General features: G+C 43.9%; 1 protein-coding gene across 2 annotated transcripts in view; it reads right to left on the bottom strand.

Annotated features, from left to right (window-relative positions):
* Positions 1–24,385, bottom strand: part of pbx1a (pre-B-cell leukemia homeobox 1a) — a 46,779-nt gene extending 22,394 nt beyond the window's left edge. Inside the window, exons 1-2 of one of the 2 annotated variants that reach the window (XM_070974003.1) lie at positions 24,039–24,385; positions 23,200–23,273 (exon numbers count right to left, since the gene is read on the bottom strand). In XM_070974003.1, coding sequence (XP_070830104.1) covers positions 23,200–23,273; positions 24,039–24,223 — 259 coding nt within the window. In that variant the 5' untranslated portion in view covers positions 24,224–24,385. The remainder of the gene's footprint in view (positions 1–23,199; positions 23,274–24,038) is intronic. The other variant, XM_070974004.1, reaches the window with a different exon arrangement.
* Between the last annotated feature and the right edge of the window lie 1,937 nt (positions 24,386–26,322).

Genomic DNA, 26,322 nt, shown 5'->3' on the forward strand with positions numbered 1-26,322 from the left:
TCTTCGCTGCAGGTGGTAGACCTGCAGAAGAGCACCTGTCACCTTTTTTTTCATCCAACACCAAAGCCTGAGCTCACTTCTACCAATCACAAGACACGCTGCACTCGCATCGATGCTGTGGTCAGCTCTGTCAATATAGTGAATAATGCAGAGTTAAGGATGTGCCTGTCCTACTGTGCTGAAAGATCAATAAAATATATACTGTGTTCATAAAAATAAAAACCATGAAACGCAAAACCTCAAATGAGATCAAACTGCAACACGACCTGTTTGAACAGCTGCTTTGCTTTCATTAGTGTTGTCACGATGACCCGCATCCTCCACTGCACACTGATGGAAATCAGGAGATAGATTTTTAACAAAACACCCCATTTTATAAGCTCTTCTTATGTTTTGTCTGCAATAATGTTGAATTTAAAGTAATTAAAGCTGTCAGATAAATGTCTGGATTAAAAAGTACAAGTACCTCAAATTTCTACTTCAGTACAGCGCTTGAGTAAATTTTCAATACATTTATTTCAATTTAATACACTGTTAAAAATGTTGAATATTTTCATTCAATTTGTTCTGTGAGCTGTTGAAGAAGAAGAAGAAGAAGAAGAAGAAGAAGAAGAAGAAGAAGAAGAAGAAGAAGAAGTGTCACAGACTGAGTCGCAGTCAGCAGCAGAACATTCAACAGTCAGACGGCTGTAACCATGGAAACAGTGTCAAAAGTTCCACCAGGATTCAATTCGGTTCATTTAAAAAAAAAAAAAAAAAATTGAGAAAAATACAGAAATAAGGACTGAAGGACGCTGATTATGTTTCTGTATATTCTATATATTCTTCTGTTATTACTGTTGTTTTTATTTTATTTCTGCTTCAGTACATTAGGACAAAGCTACAACTCCAAGGCAAACTCATTTAAACAGTATATCTCTACTGGAGCGGCATCACAGACGCGTTTTCCAAATAAAAAAATCTCATTTAAAGTCCTGAACTGGAGAGTAGCTTTCACATTCGGACTTGGCAGAAGGGCTTCCGTCGCTGTGCTTTAAACATAAAGCTAACTTTACGTTACGTTGAAGGTCTGGATGGAGCTATCCTCCCTCCCCCGGCCCCCTGGGTGAGACAGCAGTCGTATTCTGTTGGTCAGCCTCTACACACCTGCATCCCCAGCTGGACCTCTAATCCTCCCCCACTCCTCCCTCACCTCCCCCTATCTACAGTGCTCCACTCCCAGCTGCCTGGGCTATTTATAGGCCCTGTTTCATTTCCACACCTGCAGGGAGGCAGAGTTGTCACAGTGGGCCCACAGAGCCTCTCTGGAGTACTGCATGGGAATGAAAATGCACCTTGCTGATGCAGGAACTTATTCTTGTCACTCTCTCCCGGCGGACTCGCGCGATACTATTTTGTTGTGGATGTGCAGTGCAGTATGCGGTGCACAGATAATGCGTAAAAAGGAATCCGCGAAAATAAGATTCCCCTGTGAGGAGTGTGAGGTATATTGACATGGATTACACTTTTGAATAATCACGTGTGTGCAGTCATACACACACATGGACGTGCAGCAGCTGGATTTGTTATCTGTACGTGTCCTCAATAGGCTGCATGGACGCTACTCCTTTATGAACTTGATTAGCCAGCGAGCTAACGCTAAGGAAGTGCAACAACATATGAAAGTTGCTATTTTCCTCCTACATTTTGTTTTTTTTTCCTGTCATGCTTTTCTCTCTGGATGTAGTGGGCTGTAGGATCCAGTCAGCGGATTACATTATCAGTCTGACCTAGTTGCCAGCTATCTCCTGAGACCTGAGGAGCCAGGCTTTCTGCACAGCCTTCCGCTGCTACAACACGCACACTGTGTAACTTTAATTTATCAGGGGGAAGAGGAGGGAGAAATGTGACAGGTTGACAGTTCTCTTTGCCTGCCACTCCGAGCACTCCCTCTCCCCACAGCGTGCCGGGTAAGGGTCCTCGCTATGGAACACTGCATTACCGAGAGTGACTTTTATTCAGCGTGCTGGAAACTCATCAGCAAGGTTGGAACCTTCTGATTAACATGGACATTTAAGGAGAGACTCGCAGAGAATTATGCGATTCAGGATGTGGTTTCAGTATTTTTTCCTGGAGCGAAACACCTCAAAAACAAGCAAATACACTGTTGATCATATTCATATAGTCAACTCCCGCGGTGGGAGAGGCATTCAGGTCGTTCGTTGAAATGAAAGCAGCAACGCAACAGTGTAAAGATACTCATTTGCAAGTAAAAGTACTGGAGTATTATCAATAAAATGTACCAAATTAACCCAAATTAAAAGTGATTGTGCAGAATGCCGCTGTTGCAGTTTTATTTAGCTGATTTAATGGTCTGTTTTCACATCTTAAACTTAAATTAAAAAGCTAAGAAACGTAGCTTGTGGGTGGGGCACACACATGCACACACACACACACACACACACACATGCACACACACCCCTGCGTGAATATATCTGCAATCACCAGTTGATGGTCTGACAGAGGCTGGTTGGACAACGTGAACATATCACCCAGCCCTACTGTCACTGTCATATCACTGTATTATTGGATGATTATTATCAGTGTATTATCACGTGTGAGGTACAGATCATTTTAACTGCTTCTTAATACTGTTGAGTACTTAAATCTATGACAGTCCATCAGCTTTTATTAGCTGATTATGTTTTTTTTATGTGAAATGTACATCAGTATATGCAAAATAAGGTAAAATGTTCCAGTACCAAGTACCTTAAAATTGTACATGAGTGCAAAATACTACCAAATACTTGAGTGAATGTATTTAGTTGCTTTCCACCACTAGTTATATTAGTAGAATTATATTCAAGTGTTTGACAGTATAACACTGATCCAGCATGTCAGTAGGATTTTCTTCATATTTTCTTAAGAATACAGCCTCCGTACTGGGCAACAAGTGCTCAATGAATTTCATGAAATCAATCATGTAGCAATTAGTCCAGGGAATGAATAATTTAGGCCTTCAAAAGAAACAATTTGGAGCTGTTATTCAAAAAGCACAAAAGCCTTAAAATCACAAAGCGGTTTGCAATGGCAGAATTAAAATCATGACACTCTCAGTCGTATGAAAGGCAGTGCGATGGCAATATACTGCAAGAACAAAAGGCTGAACTAATCAGCCTGCAGATTTCAAAAATGAGAGCGGAGTTTTTGCAACAAAGGGAACACTGACGTCTGGAAAAGGTGAGCGCGGAGGTGATTCTGCACGACGTGACAAAATGAAACCTTGAAAGTGGAAAGAAGAACATGTTCAGCGGAAGAAAAACTACAGCACCGCTGCTCCGCGCTGGGTATACGGTGATGGATGATCATCCAAAATAGCAAAACAAGCCGGACTAATTTTACACCTGTTAACATTCACAATCTGAATTATCCCAATATCGTAGCTCACATCCAATTTGCCAGTTTAACATCAGCCGTACATGCAAAGGAGAGATATAGGTGAACCACTTGAGTCTTTTTGGGTCATGACTGTTTCCCCCCGTTTGAGAAAAAAATAGCCAATATGGTTTTTCTGTGAAAATTTGAGATGGGGGGGTGGGGGTGGGGGGTGGAGGTGGGGAGAGATGTGCTGCTGGCAGATTAGGCTGCAGCCTGTGCCAAGGTTATAAACAGGCTGTTATCAGGCCTCCAAACAGAATAATCCTCCCTGTATCAGCGCCCAAACATATGGGGCCACACAAAGCAGCAGCAGCCCCTGACAGACACCCCCTTTTAATTACACAGAGGAGGGGGGCAGGACCTTTCTCCCTGTGCCTTTGCCTTCCCTGCTTTAGTTTCTCTGTCTGGCTGTCGAGGAAATACATTTGATTTTAAAGGAGGAACGCTCGCATGTCGTGTTACATAAAGCTTGAAGCTAAACAGCAGCGACCTTGTAGCAGGTTAACATTTCAGATACTGTGATAAGAGACGAAACAATCGGTCCAGTAATCGACTCGATCTTCCGGGGAAAAAACAGGCCTTGTTTAGATAATCAGTTAATTGTTTAAGCAAATTTTTAAGCAAAAAGTACCTTTCAGGCTTTTTAAATGATGAGATTCACTGGCTTCCTTTGTCTTTTGTGACAGTAAACTGAATATCTTGGGGTTTGGGACTATTTTTCCAGGCAGACATCAAATTGGGTTTTGAGATATTTTATGGATCAAAAGATGAAAATAAACAGCAGATTTTTCAATAAAGACAATTACCGAGCCCTATATTTGGGTTTTGAACTGCCAGGAAGACAAGACAAGTGATCTGAAGACGTCACTGTGGGAAACTGCTGAAATTTAAACAATGAACTGATTAACTGATCACAAGTTTGGTCAATAATGATTTGCTTCATCCATAGCTTCAAGCGCGGGGTCTCATTCCGCAAGACACTGACAGTGCGTCTGTGATGTTTTAGGATATGTTAACGGAACTTTAATTGAGCTAGGAAATAAATGGCTGATTAATTGATAATGACAATAATAGTTAGCTGCAGCCCTATTATAAAGAAAAAAATAAGTATATAAAGAATGCACTCTAAGCTCTCTTTTCCAAATTATATGATCAAACAAAACCACGTCAATCTGCTCCGCTCACGTCTCAACTGTTGGGGGAGTCTCCTCCCATCTGAAAGAAATAAATTCCCCCATCTTTTATATACTGCCTACAGATTTTAAAGTCTTGTTCAATAAAGTTTAAATGTCACAGAGGTGTAATAACAGGGATCATATAAACGCAGGGCTTGGAAAAGCTATGCAAAAATGACGGCATCCCTTTCTGCTCGTGCAATAAAGTTTTATTTGGCTGAATCGGCCAATAAAAGTGGGTTTTGAAGGTTGTCAATGGGGAGTAATTGGTCCGTTTTACAGGAGCGATCATATTTCTCCGAGGCTTTTTTTCATACGGTTAAAATGAATCTTGACAGCGACACGAGGAGGATCTTCTTGTTAGAGATGTGTCGCCAACCTTCGGCTATAACAGAAGGGCATATAAAAAAAAAAGAAGAAGAAGAAAAACAACATCTGGAAAAGCAGTACAGTGCAGGTAAATGACACCACAAGATGAATATGCAGCTCTGGTCGTATGTGCTGCGAGCCCTTCTTTGAGATTCCACATGCGAGATGGAGATACACAATAACAGGCCATGCTGTTGGCAGCAGCAGAGCCCATTTCACACACCCCCAGACAACAGAAAGAGTGTAGACCTTAATGACGTCCAATCTTCTCTGTCACGCCGGGCTGGAGGCTCACCAGGGCAAAAATCGACCGACAGCTCAAAGTGCTGTTAACCGGTTTTGAGGACTCCTCGCCGATGCACAGAGCACACCTTTATTTCTAACATGGGTTGCAAAAAGCCGCACCGTCACCTGTCTTCCCCCACAATTAAAGTTCAGGCATGCATGCTGCATGTAGGAGAACAAATAAAGATTCCCAAACGCTCAACGGCACAAGCTTTTGTTTGGTCTGGACGTAATTCACGTTGCTGATAAATACCTGCAGTTATAACGTGTTTCACAGCACCTACTGTAGTGAAATATAAATGTCAACCACTGTAATGGTTTGTGAACCAAACAAACACAGACCAAAGCCGACGATAACCTCTGAGAAAATAAAAGGAGGTGTCTTTATTTTGCCATAGACATTCGTTTTGAGATCTGAGGGCTCTTCGACAGCGTGCGTTTCAAAGTATCTCTGTCTGAAGTCAATTCCTCTTTTGATTAAGACTCGAGTTTTGAACTATAAAGATATGTGTTATGTTGCAGCTTGTAACATAAAACGTATGACTGCTGCTGTGATTGTTTTAATTAATCAAAGTCAAAACTGCCCCTGATGAAGCAGCGCGGCTCTGACTTTTCACCTCAACATCTCAACCGTCTTTATTCTTTAAACACTTCTGCGCCCAACGACTGAATTAATGCCCGATTAAAGAACAGCAAAGGGGAAGTCGAGGAGTTTTGTTTTTGTCATCGGGGCTGGCCTCGCTCTTTGATTTGATTTCACAGCTGGAGAAGCATTTGGTAAGGAAATATCCAAGTGCAGCTGTAAGCCAAAGTGTCAGCGTCTATCCATCCCGGTAAGAAAGGCCCAAAATGATAATCAAACACTCTCGCCGCTTTGGAGCAATGCTGCCAGCGCCACAGAAAACAGACAGACAAACACAATGAGTGTCTCCACATCCCTGCTCTGACAGGAGACGCTGGCAGAGTCGGGGTAAACGGACGGCACGGTGCGGCACGGCGGCCCCTAATGATCTCCCCTCTGTTTCAGCGGACTGAGAAAAGCCATTACCTCCCGCCACATTACCCTGCCATCCCTCACATGGTGGATGGCTCCTCTCTCCCATGAGCACCTTGCTCCAGTTATGGCTGGCAGTGCTCACCTCCTTACCGCCTCCTCCTCAACCCCCGTCCACCCCCCTCCCTCTGAAACCCCCAGCTCTATACATCACATTTAACACTTTGACACTAACAGTCTATAATGTTTCTATTCTACAAAATCACTCTGCCAACTCCAGGATAGCAGAGCAGAGTCTGAGGAAAATAAATACCACTCTCAGCCGCTGGCATTAAATTCGAAAGGAAAAAAGAAAAGTACAAAAAGAGCCTCTTATACAGTCTGCCTCCTCGCCCGGCACCTGAGAGGTCCTCTGGCTGCGGTGGAAGTGAGGGATAATTTCAATCGATACATATTACAGCTCCTCCTGACAGCAACAGCTCACACTTTACATGGAGGATTGTCCGCGCTGTATAAAGAAGCCATATAACCACATTTTCTGAGATGTCAACAGTCCTTTACGAGCGCTTTATAGCTGTATGAAAGAAACATTTCACGGCATTAAATTATTAAAATCAAAAAGTGGCATGAATAAATAAAACCCGCCTGAATAAGTGATGTGACAAGACAGACTTGAGGCATGACCTTTGAAAGTGTCTCAATGTGTCAGCGGACGAAAACGAGAGGCATAAAAAAAAAAGCAAACAAACGGCGGAAAGAGAGAAAAGGCCAGAAAATTAAAACCAATGAGTGAAACGTGTCAGGATATACGAGCCTGCTCCGAAACAAAGAGGAAACAGTAAACACAGAGAGCGCCCACACCTCATTGCATTACAATCGTTTCTTCTGCCTCTCTCTTTAATATAAGTGTTTGCTTGGGCGAAATACAATCATTTCATTCTCTCCGAGCGTATTTCATGTATATAAACAAACATTTGCTCGACCTCACTGGAGTATTAGCTTTAATGTATCGTCAGCAAGCCTGGCTTTGAGAGGGCATTAATTTCAATTCGCTGATTTAAACACTCCAGTTTGTCGCAATCCTTCATCGCAGTACGCCACCAAGTCAACACACACAATGGGCCTATTTTTCAATCTAATGGCAGAGCTTACTTGCCATGAGTGGAAAAAAAAAAAAAAAAAGCTGCTGTTGCCTTTGAACAAGCCACTCAAAATGTAACCCCACATTTCAAAATGAATTTGAATAATTAATTGCGAACTATAGCAGACGTGAACCCCAAGAAACGGGCCGGGGAAGGGGAGCTGGAAATATATTTTTTTGCCCCGGGGCCAGAAGATCTCTCATCTTAGAAAGCTGGAAAATCTAGTCTTTGAGGGTAGAGTGCGTAATCTCCAGTGAATCTAATGAAACAAAGTAAAAGATAACGCCACATTTCATCACGTCGGAGACAGAGTGCTTCCTCTGGCTTGCCCTTGAGGTGGCAGGAATCCATAATCTGAGGAAATCATTCTTTTTATGTAGTTGAGGCATTGCGAGCCCCTGTTTGACCTGACTCTCAAGACAATTGATTTACGAGCAGACTTGATGCCAAAAGTCTACACCTCTCCTCAAATTATTTTTTTTCTTTCTAAAAAAAGGGAAAAACACTATTTAGATGGAACATGGCTTCTTCTTTTCCTATAGAAAACTCCTCATTTGACAATTCATAGAAATATTAACCGTTAATGTTTATTTGGTGATGGATACAGCATTTTTATGTCAGCGACAGTTATCGCAATATTTCACATTTACAGCGCTGCATCCTCATATGTGTCAACAACAGACATTTAGAGAAGCCACTTCCCCTTTCTGACTTGTCCTTGGCCCATTCCTTCGCAGTGAGCTTGTCTTTATTATTTAATTAAGCCACTACGGCCGTTACATTAATAATTGAGTGTGAGAGGAGACCCAGGGCAGCCGCAGGCTCTGGCGCATTGGGCTTCCTGGTGAGGAGTGTATTAAAAATGTGTGTGTTTATGTCCCCAGGGCGTCTGTCCTGGCTGCATAAAATTGAATTGGTTATATCTAATATATCATCCCCTAAGGGTGGCTGGGTGGGTAGGGGGGAGTGTGGTGGGGGAGCAGGGGAGAGCTGAGATGGTCGCATCCTGCCAGCAGGGAATGAGTCCGGTCTCAGAGATTCAGAGAGACGCATGAGGCCGTGACGTTAATGTCCCTCAGAATCAAATCGATGGCTGTCCGAATCCTCAATGTGCATGGCCTTAAGCTAGGAGCACAAGACAAGCCCAGAACCAGATTAAACCCACTCGTTACCGCAGTCTTTGTTCACTTCTGGTGCCTGCTGATGCATTCAGTGCATCAGTGAGAATGGGTGGAGGATTTCTTATGAAAACGGATTACATTACCAGATACCAAATACAGGCAAGAGAGGAAAAAAAAAAAAGAAAAGCTTATGGCATTCATATAGATACTAAGAGGATAAATGTTGGTGACAATGTGAGAGTCTGAATGTAGAAGCAGGAAAAACATCGCTCATGATCCCTCCTTTCACACACTGAGGGGCTGACTGCAAATACACTCTCCCCTCTCTGTCTTTCTCCACCTCTCCTCTTATCTGCTTCTCCCACCATCCCCCACACTTCCCACCGCCACATCCGAGCCAGCTCCGTGGCTTTATCCAACTCTGCACCTTTAAGGCCTCCAGACTCTGGAGGAATGAGCGTTTTAACACCACCATTAAGGTCAGGGCCTAAATTATTGATCTGCCACCTCTATCAGCATAACGGTCACGTAGCCAGTATCACAATCTAACCCTGCCGCCCTCGGCCAGCTCGCTGCAGCTCCCTCAATTAGGGAGAGATTCTCATTACAAAGAGAGACAGCGAGAGCGAGAGTGAAAGAGAGCAAGGTGGAGGAGAAGGGAAAAAAAACAGAGCGCGGTCCATTTCAGATGGGGGAGAAAAAAAGGGGGACAGCAGGCATTCTTTACACCCTCCCCTCCCATCCACCTCCTCCCACCCCTTGAAGTCTCCCATCATCTCCCCAGACAAGACCCAAAGATGACAGGTCTTATCCTCACCAAAATGCGGGCGATAAGGCAGCTGTAAAAGAATAATAAAAGAATAATGCATGGAGGATGAAAGAGGAAGGCAGACAGGGAGCGAGGCAGAGAGAGAGAGAGAGACAGAGAGAGAGAGGCAGGCCAGGGAGGGGGCAGCAACATAAATAAAGATGCAGCACAGTTGTGCTGGATCTCCTAATGAATTCGGAAGGTCCTGGATCAATAACATCAGCGCGCTGACGACACATCACAAATGCCAAAGGAGCTCTCCGCTTTGAGGCCAGCCCGAAGAAAAACAGACATTTACTGCATCCCTCCACTGCACGGAGAGGACTGAAAAATAACCAAACGCATCAAAAATCGTCTTTTGCAGATTGAGTAAAAAGGGAACGAGCGTGTCTGTGTGTGTGAAGCTGCTGTGGGGAGCATCAGGAAGCAGGAAGCAGCCTTGATGCTTGGTAATGGGGATGATTTCCACCTAGGAGATGCCGTGATAGTGGCCGTGCTATCAGTGCTATTAGTGATGCTGATGACAGATGGTTTCTTTGTCTCTATTCAGATTTATTTTCACCGCCGTCAGAGAAAAAAAAAGAAAAAAACACACACTGAGTACATCATTACCCAGTACAAATAGCCTGAAATGAAGCAACCCCTGACATGACGGTCAAACTGAAGATCTATCAGTTAAAAACTACAGAATATTTTGGGAAAGAGTCTCCTAGAGGAGGATCAAAGCAGACACTGACTTGGGTCTGTGAAAACATGCCCTCTCTCCCCATTCGCTCATACACAATCATGGCCTAATGGCATTCCATTAACATAATTGCCAACATAACTAGTGTTCCGTGTCTGAGAGCCATTCCCCAACTACAAGGGGGAAAAAAAACAAAAAAAAAAACACAGAAAGATGAGAGGAGATGAAATCGAGCCAAACTGGGACCGTCCCCAAAAAACATATTGTGGGTGTTCAAGCCGGATCCCCCTCCCCCCCTCCCTCATCCTCCTCGCCCGCTTTTCAAAGCCACGGCGCTTTGTGAAGACCCCCTGGGAGGGCTCTGGCATCTCAAGGAATGTGATGCCAGCGTGTGTGTTCGAGGGCACACGCGCGCATGTTTGTATGCAGCACAGATAGCAGGTGGAAGAGCAGAGCTTCCTTCACATGTCGGTAGCTGCCTCGGCGTTCAAAGATTGGGCCCCGGCGCACGCTTCACACCAAACACAACCTGCCAGGCGAAATGAAATTCCCATTATTTTTAATTAATCCCTAATTAAAATATATTACTCCACAGATTCCACAAATCTCTCTTAATATGCAAATGTGGCCAATTCAAGGATATTTACATATCATTAATTAAGGCAGGCACATTCTCTTAGTCTAATGAGCTGTGGCCTGGGTCTGCCAAGGAAAACTAAACGCTGGGCTCAGGAGTGAGTAAGCACAGCCACGGGGGGATGCCGGCTCTCTGTTGAGTCAGGACTATCAACCGTTAACGCCGGGGTGAAGTAGGCAACAACAAGTCTGCGAGGCTCACAGGAAAAATCCACCCTGAAACACTTTAATATTGTTCAAAACTGTTAGCGTCGCTCGTGTCACCGCGCCTGCTGGGCTGGGCGCTGCGCTTCTCTCACTCCCGAGGATCAGCAGCCAAACGGAGAGGATGTGACATCATGCCGAGCCGTTTCCTGCAGAGGGTCTGATATGTTATCACTGTCACTACCACTATTACTCCGCGGCGAAGGCAACAAGTTCACGGCCTCCTCTCTGGAGACTGTCGAAACGACTTCTGTGGACAGAAGTCAGGAGCTGAATCAAGTGCAGGCGAGGTAAGCTGAGGTTAAGCCCTTTAACATCCGCTTCTCCCCTCTCGTTTCCCCTCAAGCGCCTTTAATTCAAGACAAATCATCTTATCCCACATTCTCTGACAGCATCACATATATTCTGCATCAGCTTGTTCCAAAACTTGAGATGAACCCATCCTTTTTATAGCAGCACTGTTTTGTCAAATTGAGATATTCTTGATGTCTTGTGCTTCATTTTATATACGTTTCTCCAAATCCAGCCTGACATATGCGTTATCTTTGGAAACTCAGCTAGAACTGAAAATAAAGTTTTGTGAGTTTGAAGCAAGACTGCACCACAAAATGCACTGAAAATCACCGATCGATAGTGTAGGACAGTAATTAGTGTCTGAGCCTCTACAGCACTGCATTTCAATATCGTGTTTATTCCACTACATTTACTAGCAACTTTGCAGGTTCTGATTTTAAAAAGCTCTGACTTGCATATAAAATATAACGTATTGTTGATCATGAGATCAGTGTTCCCAATCTGGGGGGGTCATGAGATGATAGGTGGGACACTAGAGCTGCATACATTTATGTTGTTGTTTTTTTCTTTCTCTGAGATATCACTCTTTAGTGGAAGTGCGTATACAACGTGCGTCAAAGAGAAGAAGAAGTCACATTCTTCATTTTAAAGGTTACAAGCCATGAAAGACTGGGAACAAATGCACTGCATTAAACTGCACAGCAGTACATAAAGTAAATAAATTTACCTCCAACTCAACCAGCTGCAACATTAAAATGCTGCTTACATAATCCTTCAGTAACAATAATCCAATAAATAATGCATTATAAAACTAACACAGGGGTTTATTTACTTTTAATTCTTTAAATGCACTGTGCTTATAATAATAATTTAAAAGACTTTTACTTGTAATTGAGCACTTTTACATTGTAGTATTGTTACTTTTGCTGGAGTAAAGGATGCTGTACTCTGCTGTATGTGTGGAGTGGAGGTACCTGATGGTGAACCCTTCCTTTAACTGGATTTTCAGTGCACATCACTGCACGAGTAAAAATTTATTATGTGCAGTAACAGCTTCTTAATCATTAAAGTGAATACGTGGAGTGCATCCAACCATCTTTGCATAGTTGTTACATGGATACTATTCATGAATCTCATGTTATATTAGGTGCTTGGAAGGAGAGTGAGGAAATGAGGTGGGGTGAGATGTACCTTGTCCATCTCCTTGTTCTCCCCTTTTCCAGCTGCTCTAATTTGACACCTTGAGCACTGGAGGGGGGTAGGGTTAACTAGGTGGGGGAGTGCAAAGACACAGCGGAATTCATTAAGAATAGCGACCCCTCTCTCCCTTCAACCTCCCTCCAACGCTAATGACATCAGAGGTTAGCAGAGAGCAGACTAGCCGAGAGATGGGAGGGGGAGGGACAGAGGGACCGGGGGGGGGGGGGGGGGGCATGCGTGGAATTTGTAATATTTAAAATAAGTATTTTTTCAATGGAGGCAAGTGAATGGCTCGTAGGTGCTTTGACTGAACGGTCTCAGTTTGCCTGGTTTGATCTGAGTGTGTTTCTGCATCCTTTTAACATTCACATGAAAAAAAAAGGTTTCAAAAACTGCCATTTTGCCTCTGACAGTCCTAATGCACTATGATGACACACCAACAACCGACTACAGACCTTCGAAAAACCCATTTAAGCCACACTTTGTAGGTTGGATGGAGTGCAATCAGACCTTTTTCAACATTGTGATTACCATGTACTGCCACAGTAATCTGTGGCTGAGGAATTGGCTGGCTAATGGCAGTTTCACATCAGCCATCTATAGGGACCTTGCAGACAGGCAAAGTGGCAGTTCCAAGATATTGAAATGGCCAGTGCCACCTGGGATGAAAGGCCTTTAAAAAAACTATTAAGAACTTCTTCTTTTTTTTCTCTCCAGAAGCAGCAGCACTGCGTGTAAGATGAGCACCTTTATCTTTGCAGTCACTTAAAACATCAAACACCTTGCTTTGCCCTCACCGCCGCTCTGAAGCTGCTGCTTGATTTTAAACCTGGAGGGAAAATGATTGAGGGGCGAGATAAAAAAAAATTAAAAATATTCTAAGCTGAGCTGAAATCCTTGCTGAAACAGTGTCCCGAGACCTTTCAAATGCTCATTTCCATTTATCTACCAGTGACATTTTTCATGACGTACTCTCTGGCAAACTATCTGACTCATAAATCCAATTCAAGCCTATTACTGAAGAACTTTTAAAGCTATCCTTCATTAATGTTAATGGGGTTTTTTAGTGGAGGCCAGTGGTGGTTAGGACTACATGGCTGCTTTCCCAAGCTTGTTTAACAGGCTCCAGACAGAGATGGATGCTTCTCGCAGTCTGATAGGCTCTCTGAGCCATCTATCACCCGGAGGACCCACCCACAGAGCTGGCGTTCCATAACAAAGGGCAGCCAGGAAAGCTCCTGATTGACAGCTTTATGTGTGTGGTGGCGAGTCAGACAGCAGAGAGGAGACGTGGTATCTGTTTCTGGCCTCAGTGCTGGCCCCCTCTCTGAAAATGAGTTGTGAGGAGCAGAACAAAATAATGAGTGAGCAGGGGAATCAATCAATATGCCGACACATGAGATAAATGAGAGAATCAAATACATGCAAAAAAAAAACATCCCTAATGCTGCTGAGTAGGTACAAAACTAATCAGGCAAATGAAGCTGCCCAAGCAATGTAAACTGTGAATGGAGAGCAGTGTAAAGGCATAAACAGTTATTATCATAAAGATTATTACCCTCACACCTCCAGACTCACTAATTAGCACAATAAACAGCCATATTCTAAAATGTATGGCTGGAACGAGCAATAAAACCGGCTGCAACATGTAAATACCGATGCTGCGAACACAAAGACACAAATAAAGGGATAACACACTGTCCTGCAGTCACTAAATTCCAGCTCAAAAACATTAAAACCTGCGCAAACACAAGTGCGAGCATAAAGTGCTTCGCTGCTGCCACAGCTGTAATCATTTTACGAGAGGCCACAGTTCCTCTCAGGGCTGTATATATTCTTGAAATGCAGACAAAAAGGAAGAGGGGGGAAGGATGTTTCAGAAGAGACACACTAAATTTGGACAGTAAGTAGTATCACCCCGTCGGCGCGGTACACCGCACATTCGCAACGCCCCATTTAACCGCACACGGCGCTTCCCTCTACTGCCTTCATTTGCATACTTCAGCGGGGCCCTGACGGATGAAGACGGATGGGGCAAAATCAGCCTCACTGAAACAACTGTTTTATCAAGGTTAAACTATCCAAGAAGCTCTTAACCCCTGCGCCTTTATCACACTACAGCTCTCCCAATATCAATCTATCAATATGATCTTATCAGCAGGGAGGGGGCTGAAGACGCTCTTCATAAACCCAAGTAATAGGAACATAAAGGAATTTTATGCGTTTAGGGGAGGAGACTGCTAAACATGGTGCTGAAGGACATGTCCAATAAAACAGGCTACAAGGTGGTGCCAGCAAGCCAAATAAAATATAATAGAAGAAGAAGCTCGCCTGGAGGCGCGGGAGGCATGTGCGGAGTCACGGGGTCGTCGCTTCAAATCTTATGAACGGCTGGTGAAAGAGCGGATAAGAAAGCATAATTTTAAAGGCTCTTGGGCGAGGTGCCGACACACGCGTGCACACACACACATTGATGCTCCATTGAAGGTGCCTTTTATCCAAATGCAAGAAACTTTGCTGGACACCTGCCACTTTTATAACAAGTGTCTGTAGCAGAGTGCTGCACGGGTGCTCAGTCAGTCTTAATAAATAAAAGACAATAAAAGGATACGACCAGATAGAAACAAAGGGAAAATACAAAATCAATTTCTTATTACTACAAAACCCAGAAATAGTCCAAGGATGCTCACTTATTACTACATATTGAATTTCCTCTGCATTTCCCTGCTGAGAAATAGATGCATGTAAAATGTGTTTAAAGGACCAGTTTGTAGGATTTAAGGTGATCTGTTGGCAGAGATGCAATATAATATTCATCAGTATGTTTCACTAGTGTTTAATCGCCTGAAAAGAAGAACTGTTGTGTTTTCGTTACCTTAGAATGAGCTCTTTATATCTGCAGAGGGAACAGGTCTTCTTCCATGGAGTCGGCCATGTTGCACCACCATGTTTCTACAGTAGCCCAGAACGGACAAACCAAACACTGATTCTGAAGCTGCCTCCGGTGAAGGTGAGACTGAAACCCGCACTGGACCTTGAATGACTCGTCATCATGCCGTGTGGCGTCGCTTAATGTAAAATGTGTACTTGTACCTCGCAGTGCAGACAAAGCGCATCTTATGTTTGTACGAGTATTTGTTGTATGTGCTTGGCGGTCAGCAGCTGAGATAATACAGAGCCCCTTACACGCCATGGTCATGCATATTTCAACATTAAATTGTGCTACGTCACACCTCTCGCTTGTTGTTTGTCAGTGAGCTACTGCCTAGTAACACACACACAAACACATACACACACATACCAAGTGATTAGAGGGGATTTCCATAAACAACAGCGGATTCACAAAACAGCATAAAATCAGAGATAAAAGTGACAGCAATGAAGAGAATGAAAAATTGGGCCATGCTTTGGAGAGGATTCCGGCATTTTCTGTAATGTTGAAATAAGGTGCTTTTGTCAATTTGTCCGTAATAATTCTGTAAGGACCCAAAATCTCAGAAAAATAAAGAAATACGAGCCTCCTTCGAACACGATGCCACAAAAATGGCCTTGAAAGACCTCTGACTCAACGGCAGCAACAACTTGGGAGCCTTTTTTGTATTGCTTGCAAATACTATAGTGTATAGTATTCTTTATGGTATACAGTATTAATACACAAATTACAATAGTTAGCTGCACTTGACATTATATATGCAAAACAGAACATTTCAGAGACACTTCATGACATAGTACTGCTCGTAACTATTACACAAAATGCTCATAACACACACTTGTGCGCAGACACCCACATGTTTACACAAATCATAAGAGCAAAGTACCTCCTAACTTTTGATCTTTGAAGGGTAAAAACTCTGTTAGAAGTGGCTTGGTAATAAATGAACAGAAGTATATAATTTGCTGATTATGCTCAAGTACAAAAAAGAAAATGACAGCAATTAACATAATTTCAGTTGGAGTTAACTGTCCAGAACTAACACCGCCAAAGGCAAGCTGGCAGACAGACGGCAGAGAGGAAACCCACAGCTTTCACTCTTCGGGCTGGGATAGGGATAGCTACAGTACAGGAAACCAGCAAGGAGGCCTCACTGTAATATCAATCCTCATTGCTGTTACTGTCAGGAATAGTTGACGCATTTTACCTTGTTAGACGCCAGAATTGAGAGGCTAAATTTCAAAGTTTAATTCATTTTCACACTGAAAAACATAACAGTCTGGTAATGAGGCATTTGATATATACATAAAGTAGATTTTCCATAATAACAAGTTGTCTAATAACGAGTCAGACCAGCTGCTGGTTGAGAAAATCTACAGTTTCTGGTGTAATTTCAGTTTAATGAGAATTTTCATGCCGCACGTTCTAATAACGTAAACTGACAGATTTTTCTCAAAATGTATTGCTTTGCATTGAAACATTGTTTACAGAACATCAGTGCATCACTGCAGACAAAGCAAACAAGATGCGCATTAAAGTGAGTTCTGTGGTTATTTTCTGGATTCATACAAGCTGAGGGTTCCCTTTTTTGCCTGAATGAGCCAACACCACTTCAGAAGCACATTCAGGGCCCTTATCTGCCTCTCTGAGATGGTCTTTCCGCTGCCAGGCAGCCAGGCCAAGTGCTGACCTCTGCTAACGCTCGTGCTCTCGCCCCACTGTGCTAAATGCTACCTGTGGTGTCACATCTGCCCCGGGAAGTGATCCAAAACTGCAGCACCCCGTGTCTCTATAGAGATTCCCCATGGAATTAGCAGCACCAATCCCGAGAGACTGCCTGCCTGCCTGCCTGCCTATTTCTGCCCCTTCAACACACACTCTGACACACATGCAGAGACGGCAGATACCACACACCACACTGAAGACTGCCAGCATGAGGCTGTTTGATTCTGCAGCCACAAAAACAACTCTTTGTGTGGCTAAATTTATCATCGCTCTCCGCCACAATGTTTGTGTCTTTCTCTACAGTTCAATATCTCTTCTCTCTCTGAGTAAGTGTGTGCGTGTGTGTGTGCGCGCATTGTTCTTTGTCTGCGCCTTTGCTTCCAGTGAAGGTGCCGAGGTTACCAAGGCTCATCTGTGGCCCCTTTGTCTCTCACGGCAACAGCGAGGTTTATTAACATAAATTAGAATAGCTCGCCGAGAGAGTACCTTGTCGCTATGCGTTACCCACGGCAACCTCTCCTCCACCTGAGCATGTGTGTGTGTGTGTGTGTGTGTGTGTCTGTGCATGTGCATGTGTGTGTTTGTGTGTGAAATAAAGAAAGAGAGAGAGAGACTCCTCTGCATCTAAATGTGAAACTACTCTGAAACGAGGGAGACACATCCACACCCATCTCTCCCCTGTCCTGATTAAAATAAATGGTGCTATCTGCACTGCATGACTCACTACACCATGGCATTACTATCAGTAATTGAAACATCCAATCACGACTGAGCCATCGGCCTCACTGCTCTTCCCCATCTGACTTTGTGGCACCTGATTGAACACCCCACTGTATGGGAGGTAATGCAGGATGTGCCTATGAGTTCATGTACAGAAATGCTGAGGAGAGGAGTAAAAATACTGCATCGACAAAGGTGCAATTCATGTTTTCTTTTGTTTTTTTTCTGCATGATGCATGTGACTGTGTCTGTGTGGACAGGATATATTTAAATGTGTGTGTGCAGATACCCAGGGAGAGCGGAGTAGCCTCATTGATTGGTGTTGATTCCATCTGGGCAGCGAGCAGCGACTGACAGTGGATCTAAGCCGCCGCGAAAGGCAACCATTAATCTTGGTCCTGTTTAAGCAGCATGTATTAATTTATGTCATTTTTACTAAGTCAGCCAGGGAAGAGCGCTTGCCATTTTACGTTTGACTGTTCATCGAAGTCAGGGGGGTTCCTTTGTACAAACCCAGCACGCTGCCAACACGCCACTTACATCGTAGTGGCAGGGTGCCAGGGAAATGAGATCCCACACCTCGAATTAAAGGTTATCAGCTGCCAGGGCAACCACCTCCATCAAAGTGCCCAAGAAAATCTGGATGTGCAAGTTACATTTTTGATATAAGAAAGGATATGTTAGGGGGGCAGGTAACCAGAGAGATGTAATGTTATGAAAAATGAAAGACTAAACAGTGCAATTCAGAGGTAGCTGGAGCACACAGTTGGAGCCCCATGAACATATCAGTAATAAAATCTGCAGGTGTTTCAATGCCAACAATATGAGGATATACGCGTCCAATGGTCCTACTGCGTGAGGCAATTCCACGGGACCGTGGAAAATCCAATCAAATCCAAACAGCACCAATAAGAAAAACAATGGCTGAGGCAATTGCAACTGCAATAATGTCACCAGAGCTGTTTTGTAGACACTAAAAGCTGCTCCAGAGACAAACATCTGATAAAAAAGAAACTCCACTCCGCCATAGAGCAAATTTCCTCTCTAAAGCAATTTTATATTCGATAAGTGGGAAGGCATTCTTAGTGTAATGGATCTGAATATGATCTCTGTCAGAAAACTAAGAACACAGCCTTGTATAAAAGCCCGGTTGGCAGAATGGCCAGTACTGCTGCATCAGATAACCAGATTGAGGAGTGCGGGAAACTATAGACTATAAACTATAGATAGAGATGCAAAGCATTCATACTCCTCGTGAACAGGTGAGCTGATAGATCTCCTCTGTCCTTCTTGCCGCTCCCATGAAGGTGAAATGTGAAAAAGTCTATGCGGATGGAAAAATAGTCCTCTGAGCCATTAAACAGACGTGGACGCACACTTACCGGCATGCATGTGAAGACATCAACTCAAATGAAATGCAAACTTTTCATTTGCTTAAAGGCTGAAAGAGAAAGAGGAAAGCCGCCACAGCTGCCAAAAAACAAGCAAAAACAAACACAAGACACACCTAACGACTACCTATGCTCCCACAAACACACACCTTCGCCATGCGTCGACACACAGAATATGACCATTCTACAGCCAGATCTGTTATCACGGCTAATTACTACTCCCACCTCAGATATACAGGGCTGTAATTAGCCTCTTAAAACATGATTAACATGTCTCAATTAAGCCAGTCAACATTTGCATAATATATTAGCTGTCCTAATTGCGAGTGAGTTTATATCAGAGGACAGGGAACATGCAAAAATACGCGCCGCTGCTTCTGAGTGCACTGATGATGCAGTGAATATAAATATGAGTATAGAGGAAATGTCAGTGCGTAAATTCACTTTAAGAGCAAAGATAAACTTACAATCACCACATCCCTGCTCAGACTCCTTACAAAAATATACTGCATGTTTGTTATTATTCACTTAGGGGAACGTTTCTGGTAAGTGGAGGAAGAGTTTCCTATAAACTCGCAAATCAAAGCCCAGTAACATTTTCTCAGGAAAACTTCTCACTCGTTTTGAAGTTATTTATTTGAAGTCATTTATGGGAGAACAGACAGAGTCCTGTTCGGCCTTATTTCCGTGGAAACTAAAACATGGGGGGATAAACTGCTGCTTCTGCACTTCCAAGCCGGGGACAGATATACAGTCTCCCGGCTAGCGCGGGGAAACCAAGGACATAGCCATTAGTTTCAGGACAGCGCCACATTGGAGACTAATGCCTCCATCTGTCACCGGAGATGAGAGGAGAGTAACAAAGAGAGGCAACACTAACCCCTGAACTCATCATGGACAGCCATGTCAATTAAATACTGAAAAACAGCAGCACAGGGAGCCATAGTGACCAGTCTATCCACGGCTTCACGGGGGCTCGACTAGTACCTCCGTCAACGTTTAATGTTAATGATGCACAAAATACCATAAATTGCAATTTGACATTTTATCACCTTCACTTTTTTTCATGCCTGAGAGCCGAAAAGATCAGTTGATCGTCAATTCTTTGAGCCAAACACCTTACGTTTGTTGTTTCCATTCTCTCCGGTGTGAGGATTCTCTGCTTTTCTCTGTTTTATGTAAGTGCAAATTCGATACCTATATTTTGAACTGCTGATCAGATAAAACAAGACATGCGAAGACGCCACTTTTTTCAAGATAAAGGACTAATTTAAACAAGAAGCAGACTAATCAATGTTGAAAATAATTGTAAATGTTGTTGTGCTGATGATGTAAACTGCATGAAAGTGTCCAGATCGACACCGCTGTGGATATCTAAAAGGTGTGTACATGTCTAATTAGCAGTGCAAGCTTTGGTGGAGGGGGCTGCAGTTAGCGGGACCGACTGATTCAGCAGGTCTCCAGCTTTGATAAGTTCAAGCGGTGTAATGCATTATCCGTCTGATCACATTAGTCATGCAGGAGCTCTCCATCTGACCCGAGCCTGCGAGGGGGTAATGTGAGGCTGCTGACACACACTGGCCTGACGAAACAGTCCCAGGCCCACAGATAGAGAGACGCAGGGCGGCAGAGGGAGAGAGAGGGAGAGAGTAGGCCTGAAATCTGACACCAAGAAACACTGACTTGGTGTCTGGCTTCTCTTACTTAGTCAACCTGTACGTGCCAGCTTCCATCGGCGTAATGGTTCCACACAAACAAAGACTCTCTCCAAACTCTCTTCGCAGGATGTGAAGCAAACACAGGAAAGCTAATTCTGAGTGCTCTCAGGAACTGTAGAAACAATGATGATAGTTGGGGGGGAAAAAAAAAAAAAAAGCAGAGAGGGGCCGGTTGTCAGGGTAAACATTTTTGTGAAACACAACACTGGCGGCCAAAAGGAGCGTCTGTAAGAGGTAACACAAGCCTCCGCCGTTGGTTTTCCATCAGCCAGCATGCGAACCTGAGCTTGTTTAAGCTTGCTAAATACTCTCCCGCCGTGACACGGGCCCGACCCCGGCACAAATATACAGGGAGAGGGGTGGGGTGGGGTCATCAGTTAAGGCCTGCTCTGTCCGCCATTGGCATGCACTCCCGCCTTGTTTGTCAGCTGCTTGCCAATGGACACCTCGCTGCTGCAATGTCCCATACTGCTGCTGTCAACACTCACACGCCACTGATATACCATGAGGAGGAGGTACGTGCAGCACACATGTGAATAACTACATGCAACACATGATATACGATCTAAAGAAATGTTTCCTCCCTTCAGCAAAAGGTCGAGGAGAAGGGCTGCTTCAAGTCTGAGCTGCTGCACTCATCCCCCCCCCCCCCCCCCCGCTCGCACCACTTCTAAAAGACACTCTGACTGCAACAATGTAAAAAGCGAGGAGAAGCTGACTCTTTATAAAGAATATAAAAAAGACCTGACAAATTACAGGCTGTACTCCGCTCGCATACACTGCACTCAGCACATTTGGCTGTAAATGCCATGGTGAAGGTTTGAGTCATTTTCTCTGTCACTGCAGTGAAAGGATTTTCAGTTTCGTCTGCACAAACCTCCTATGGGCGAAGATGAGCCGCAGCTCAGCTCTTCAAACGCAGACAGGGAGGACACAGCGAGGCAGCCATTAAGCCTTGAATCTCTCACAGATTGTTTTGGGCTAGTCTTAACTTTTAAATGCTTTTCTGTCTCCATGAAAACAATGCAGTTATTTAGAGCTTGCTGATTTGTGGTTTGGAGCATGTTTTTCCACCACACTTAAAAATAACTGAATCAATACATTTAAAAAAAAAAAAAACACAGAGAAAATATAAACTATGTTGAATTATGTTCATTTCCAAACTTGGTCCTGAACCGGAGGGAAGGAGGATTTGCAGGCCGAGGGGGAGCCTCTCTCGTCACAAGCTCTGTGAAATCCCGGTTGCCAAGAACGGTGGGAAGAGAGGAGAGGCAGGGGGAAAAGCCAGGAAAAGGTCCAAGTCACTTTGTTCTTCTTTTTGGAAACGAACTCTGGTTGAACCCAGGGAGACGCCAGACAGTTTACAAAGAGCCAGGCATTACTCTCTCACTTTTCCAAGCCTTGCAATTTAGAAACAGGGCCCCAACCTACTATAGCTTCCTCCTCAGAGGCTGCACTCTTTAAGCCTTTGTAAATCTGGTGAAAATCCCAAAGTGTCTGCTGCCTCCTTCTACGTTCTTTTTCGGAAAAACCTGCGCCAAACTCTGACTCATGCGAGCGAAATGTCGGTGAATGACAGTTCATGTAAAATTGAGGAACATGGCGATGCCTCCACGCCAGCCCTCTGTTTATTTTCACCTGTCACGGCCGCGAATGCAACAGCGACAGACAAAGTGACAAGGCTCTCTCAATAATCTCAAAGACAGCTTCAAAGTTGTGTTCGCAGATAAGGCTATATTGGATATTTTGTCTTATTTCCTCCGTCGAACAAGCCGCCTCTTAAACAGCACACTGCCACCGCCCTCACAGAACATTCACAGGCTTCCATCATGTGAGCTGCTCTTCTTTTAATCTGCTGTTAAGAGAGCAATAATTCACACATTCCTTTTCATGACTTTGACCCTCGTTGCAAACGTAAACAGAAAATCCCTCTGACCTGCCTCTGCATTTCAAACAGCTCACTTCAGCCAAAGAAAACAGACAGAGAGGGGTGAGAAAGCCCAGCCTCAGAAAGGCCCTAATGTCGGTATGAAAACACTCCAGTCCAATGACAGCGCCTCATCTGGGGCCAGTGCTGCTCACATGCATGGTGTGTGACGTTTGTCAGTGAAAACATGGCATAAAGAGAAGGAAAATGTTATGCCAAATGAACGTACAGCGGTTTAAGAGCGGAGTATCGCAGATGATCTGTGCTTTGTACATTTCAATCCCTATTCTTAAAAAAGAAACTTCAACAATAAAAGAAAGAATTTGTAGTATAAAAAATGAAGTGATGCTAAGATACTAAGAAATACGTTATCAGACCATAAAAGGGATAATATTCTGATCCGTATCGAGGAAGCAAAAATCCAGCAAAGCAAAGAAATCATAAAACAGAACTTACCTGTTTTCTCCTTTATTTCACACAAGACGTTGAAGAGGGCAGGTTTCATTCTGTGGCAGTTCAGTGCATGCTTCCTAAAAAGAGGACAGGACACCACTTTCCACATCAATATTCAAACAAGTGGCCACAGTAACAAAGCCACATAAAAGAGCCTCAAATCACAGAATTTCATGGTGAAGATGCAGATTTACAGATTGAGACAAAGACGGATTTCTCTTCTGTTTCTACTATAAGACACAGGCTCATTTATACAGCGAGCTGGAGCCAATTGTAAATGCCATTTAGCCTGATTTTTACATTTCTAAATTTGTGTCACATAAATACACAAGGAGACACTTAGACAGTTACACTACAACTGACACGTGCCCCCACTGCATTTTGCACTACGTTTTTGACAGTTATTGAAAGCGCAATAGGTGAAAACTACAGGAGAGGATCTGCAACATGTTTTCATAGCACAGGATTACAATGTAAGCTCCTTTGTAACAAGGTAGAAGTGTCTGAGAAACTGAGAGTGCCAACTGCTCCACAGTGATAAACCCTCCCAGCAGATCGGCCAAATCGGCAGCAATAATGCGATAATTCACAGTTTCGATCACAATATTCACTCCAAAGTTATTGCAAATAATCAAACGTGAAGTTTGTGACGGGCTTTTGTCGCTTTCGTGCAGTCACGGCACTTCAGTGGGCGTAATTGCTTTCATTTAGAGGCAGTCTTGATACAAACCCGTGTTATTATCTCCCCCCTCCATCACCAGTAACACTGCCTAATATCTCCGCTCTCCGATTAATAGTAGTAATAATAATAATAATAGTGGGGGTTTTTTTCTTATCCTCACCTCGCCTGTGCTTCGTCTAAGCTTTGGTCTGTGATGGTCATTATTTGCTGTAATATGTCTCCGATGTCCTGCTTTCTTCCCTCTCCGTCCGTCCCCGCCGTGCCATCCTGCATATGCTGCGCCAGGCCGGGGTGTCCGGCCATGCCTACCCCGTGGGAGTGCATCAACCGCGGCTGCTCGTCCATCCTTGACCACGGTCCCCGCTGCCTCGCCTCCAACTTTTAAATTTCAATATGAGGAGAGGGCTGGGGAGTGAAGAAGGGGAAAATATCCTCGGAAATTCCTCTGGATTCCTCTGCGTCTCTCTCACCCCCGACACTCCTCCTTTTTCCTTGGTAAGATTTTCTGGATTTGGGAGGAGGGAGACTGACAAACCCTCTCTCTCTCTCTCCCTCTCTCTCTCTTTCTCTCTCTCTCTCTCTCTCTCTCTCTCTCTCTCTGTCGGTGTCTCTCCCAGCTGGTTTAGGTGAAATCTGATCTGAATCGCTGCTTTTGGCTTTGGCCACTCCTGCACCGCTACTGTAGGGAAGAAGAAGAAGAAGAGGGGAAAAAAACAGGATTGAACATTAAAGGCTCCTAATCTGATTAAAAGTGGAGCGCGTTGAGCTCCTCTTATGACACCTCCGATACACTCGTGAGCTCGATGCGCTAAAACGCGCTAAACACCCAACTTGCCTGTGAGGGTTTTGGATAGAAAGTCACCACCAACTGTTATTGTTTCGCTTATGTCTGGTAACTGACTCATAATCAGAGTATGGATGGAAAGCCTCCGCCCCTCGAGCCACGATTGGAGAAGAAGGCGCGCGCAAGTCCCACCTCGGTCCTCTCCGAAAACGTCAATCATCCTCCTCGGGAAGGTGGGACACTGTAATAAACATAAAGAGATGTGACCGGACCGGGTGGCCATACAGTGATGGATAGAGAGTGAATATGTAGCCTAATAAATAATTGTGAGTGGCAGTGAAGCTCTGACCTCATAGGACAGCATGGCGGTGCTTGGAAAAGACACTCTGTCACCATGACTATATATTTTACCGCTGAATATTTACATCCGTGTAATCAGTCAAAGGAATAATAAATCAAGATGAATTTATTAGAACGTGCAGCAGTTTGTGGGGGGCACTTTTACAAGCCTAATGTTGTAACACAGGACCACAACAGTTGTTATAGCATATTTACCGATTCCCCAGGCTTGTATTTAAACACCCCGACGCTCCCTGGATCAAACATCACGTGTTTGTCACTAGTCAGCAACTATTTTGATAATTGACTAATGGGGAACTCCTCCAGGTTCACACATCACAAATTCTGTTACAGGTGCTGGGGAGGGCGAATGCATATGTGGAAAAGTCATATAAAGCCTTTTGTGGCTTTAAAGGGAGCTGCACAAAATCTGAGCCGTTGCCTCAAGTGATGTCACTCGAGTCAACAAGGGGCTGAAGACTACGAGTTCGAAGACGAACAAAGATCTGGGGGTGTAGAGTTAGAGAGGAGTGAGCTGTAGCCCGTTCCTTATTTCTGCTTGAGGCTAACAGCTCGAGGCTACATTGGCAACTGCTAATTATGTGTTGCATTGTGGGTAATGTAGGCATTTTTTGACAAAAAAGACTGCGTGGAATAAAAAAAGATGATGCCTGTGGTTTTGCTGCCCTGATTTAGACCCATTGTGAGTAATGTGATAAACTGGTGGAGTGCTCTTTTAATCGTAAAAATGCCAAAAATTCTCGTTCCAGCTGATCAATATGGCATTAAAAAGAATCATTTGTTAGTTTTTTACTATTGGTTGGTCAGAACAGCGTTTGAACATGTCAGCTCAGGCGTTGGGAAATTGTTTTTGATTTTTTTTCCTTTGACATTTTATAGACCAAACAATTAGTCAATTAATTGCGAAAATAGCTGGCGGATAAATCAATAATGAAAATAATTGCTAGTTGCACACCTGAACCAGACATGTATTAGAATACCTTACCACTCTCAGCGTCAAACATGTAATATGTGTTACTGCATGCCAGTCATCCCCCATTAACACCTAAAACATATAAATCACAATATGTATATGCTGCGGTTGTGCGCCTCAGTGTCCGGGCTGTGCTATATCCAAATGCCTCCTTCCCTTCTTTTACTGGCCGGACAGAAATCGATCAGTCAGTTTTCTCATTACGTGCTGAATAGGGAGGTAGGGCAGTAATTGTCACAAGGGGCAGGGTGAGGTTGAGGGTAGTGGAGGTGATAATGTCTGACACTCAGGAGCTGCAAGACTGCACAGCACAGCCCTGAAATGGAA

Source organism: Chaetodon trifascialis, chromosome 11 (assembly GCF_039877785.1).
Source record: "Chaetodon trifascialis isolate fChaTrf1 chromosome 11, fChaTrf1.hap1, whole genome shotgun sequence".
In the NCBI taxonomy this organism is placed as follows: domain Eukaryota; kingdom Metazoa; phylum Chordata; class Actinopteri; order Chaetodontiformes; family Chaetodontidae; genus Chaetodon; species Chaetodon trifascialis.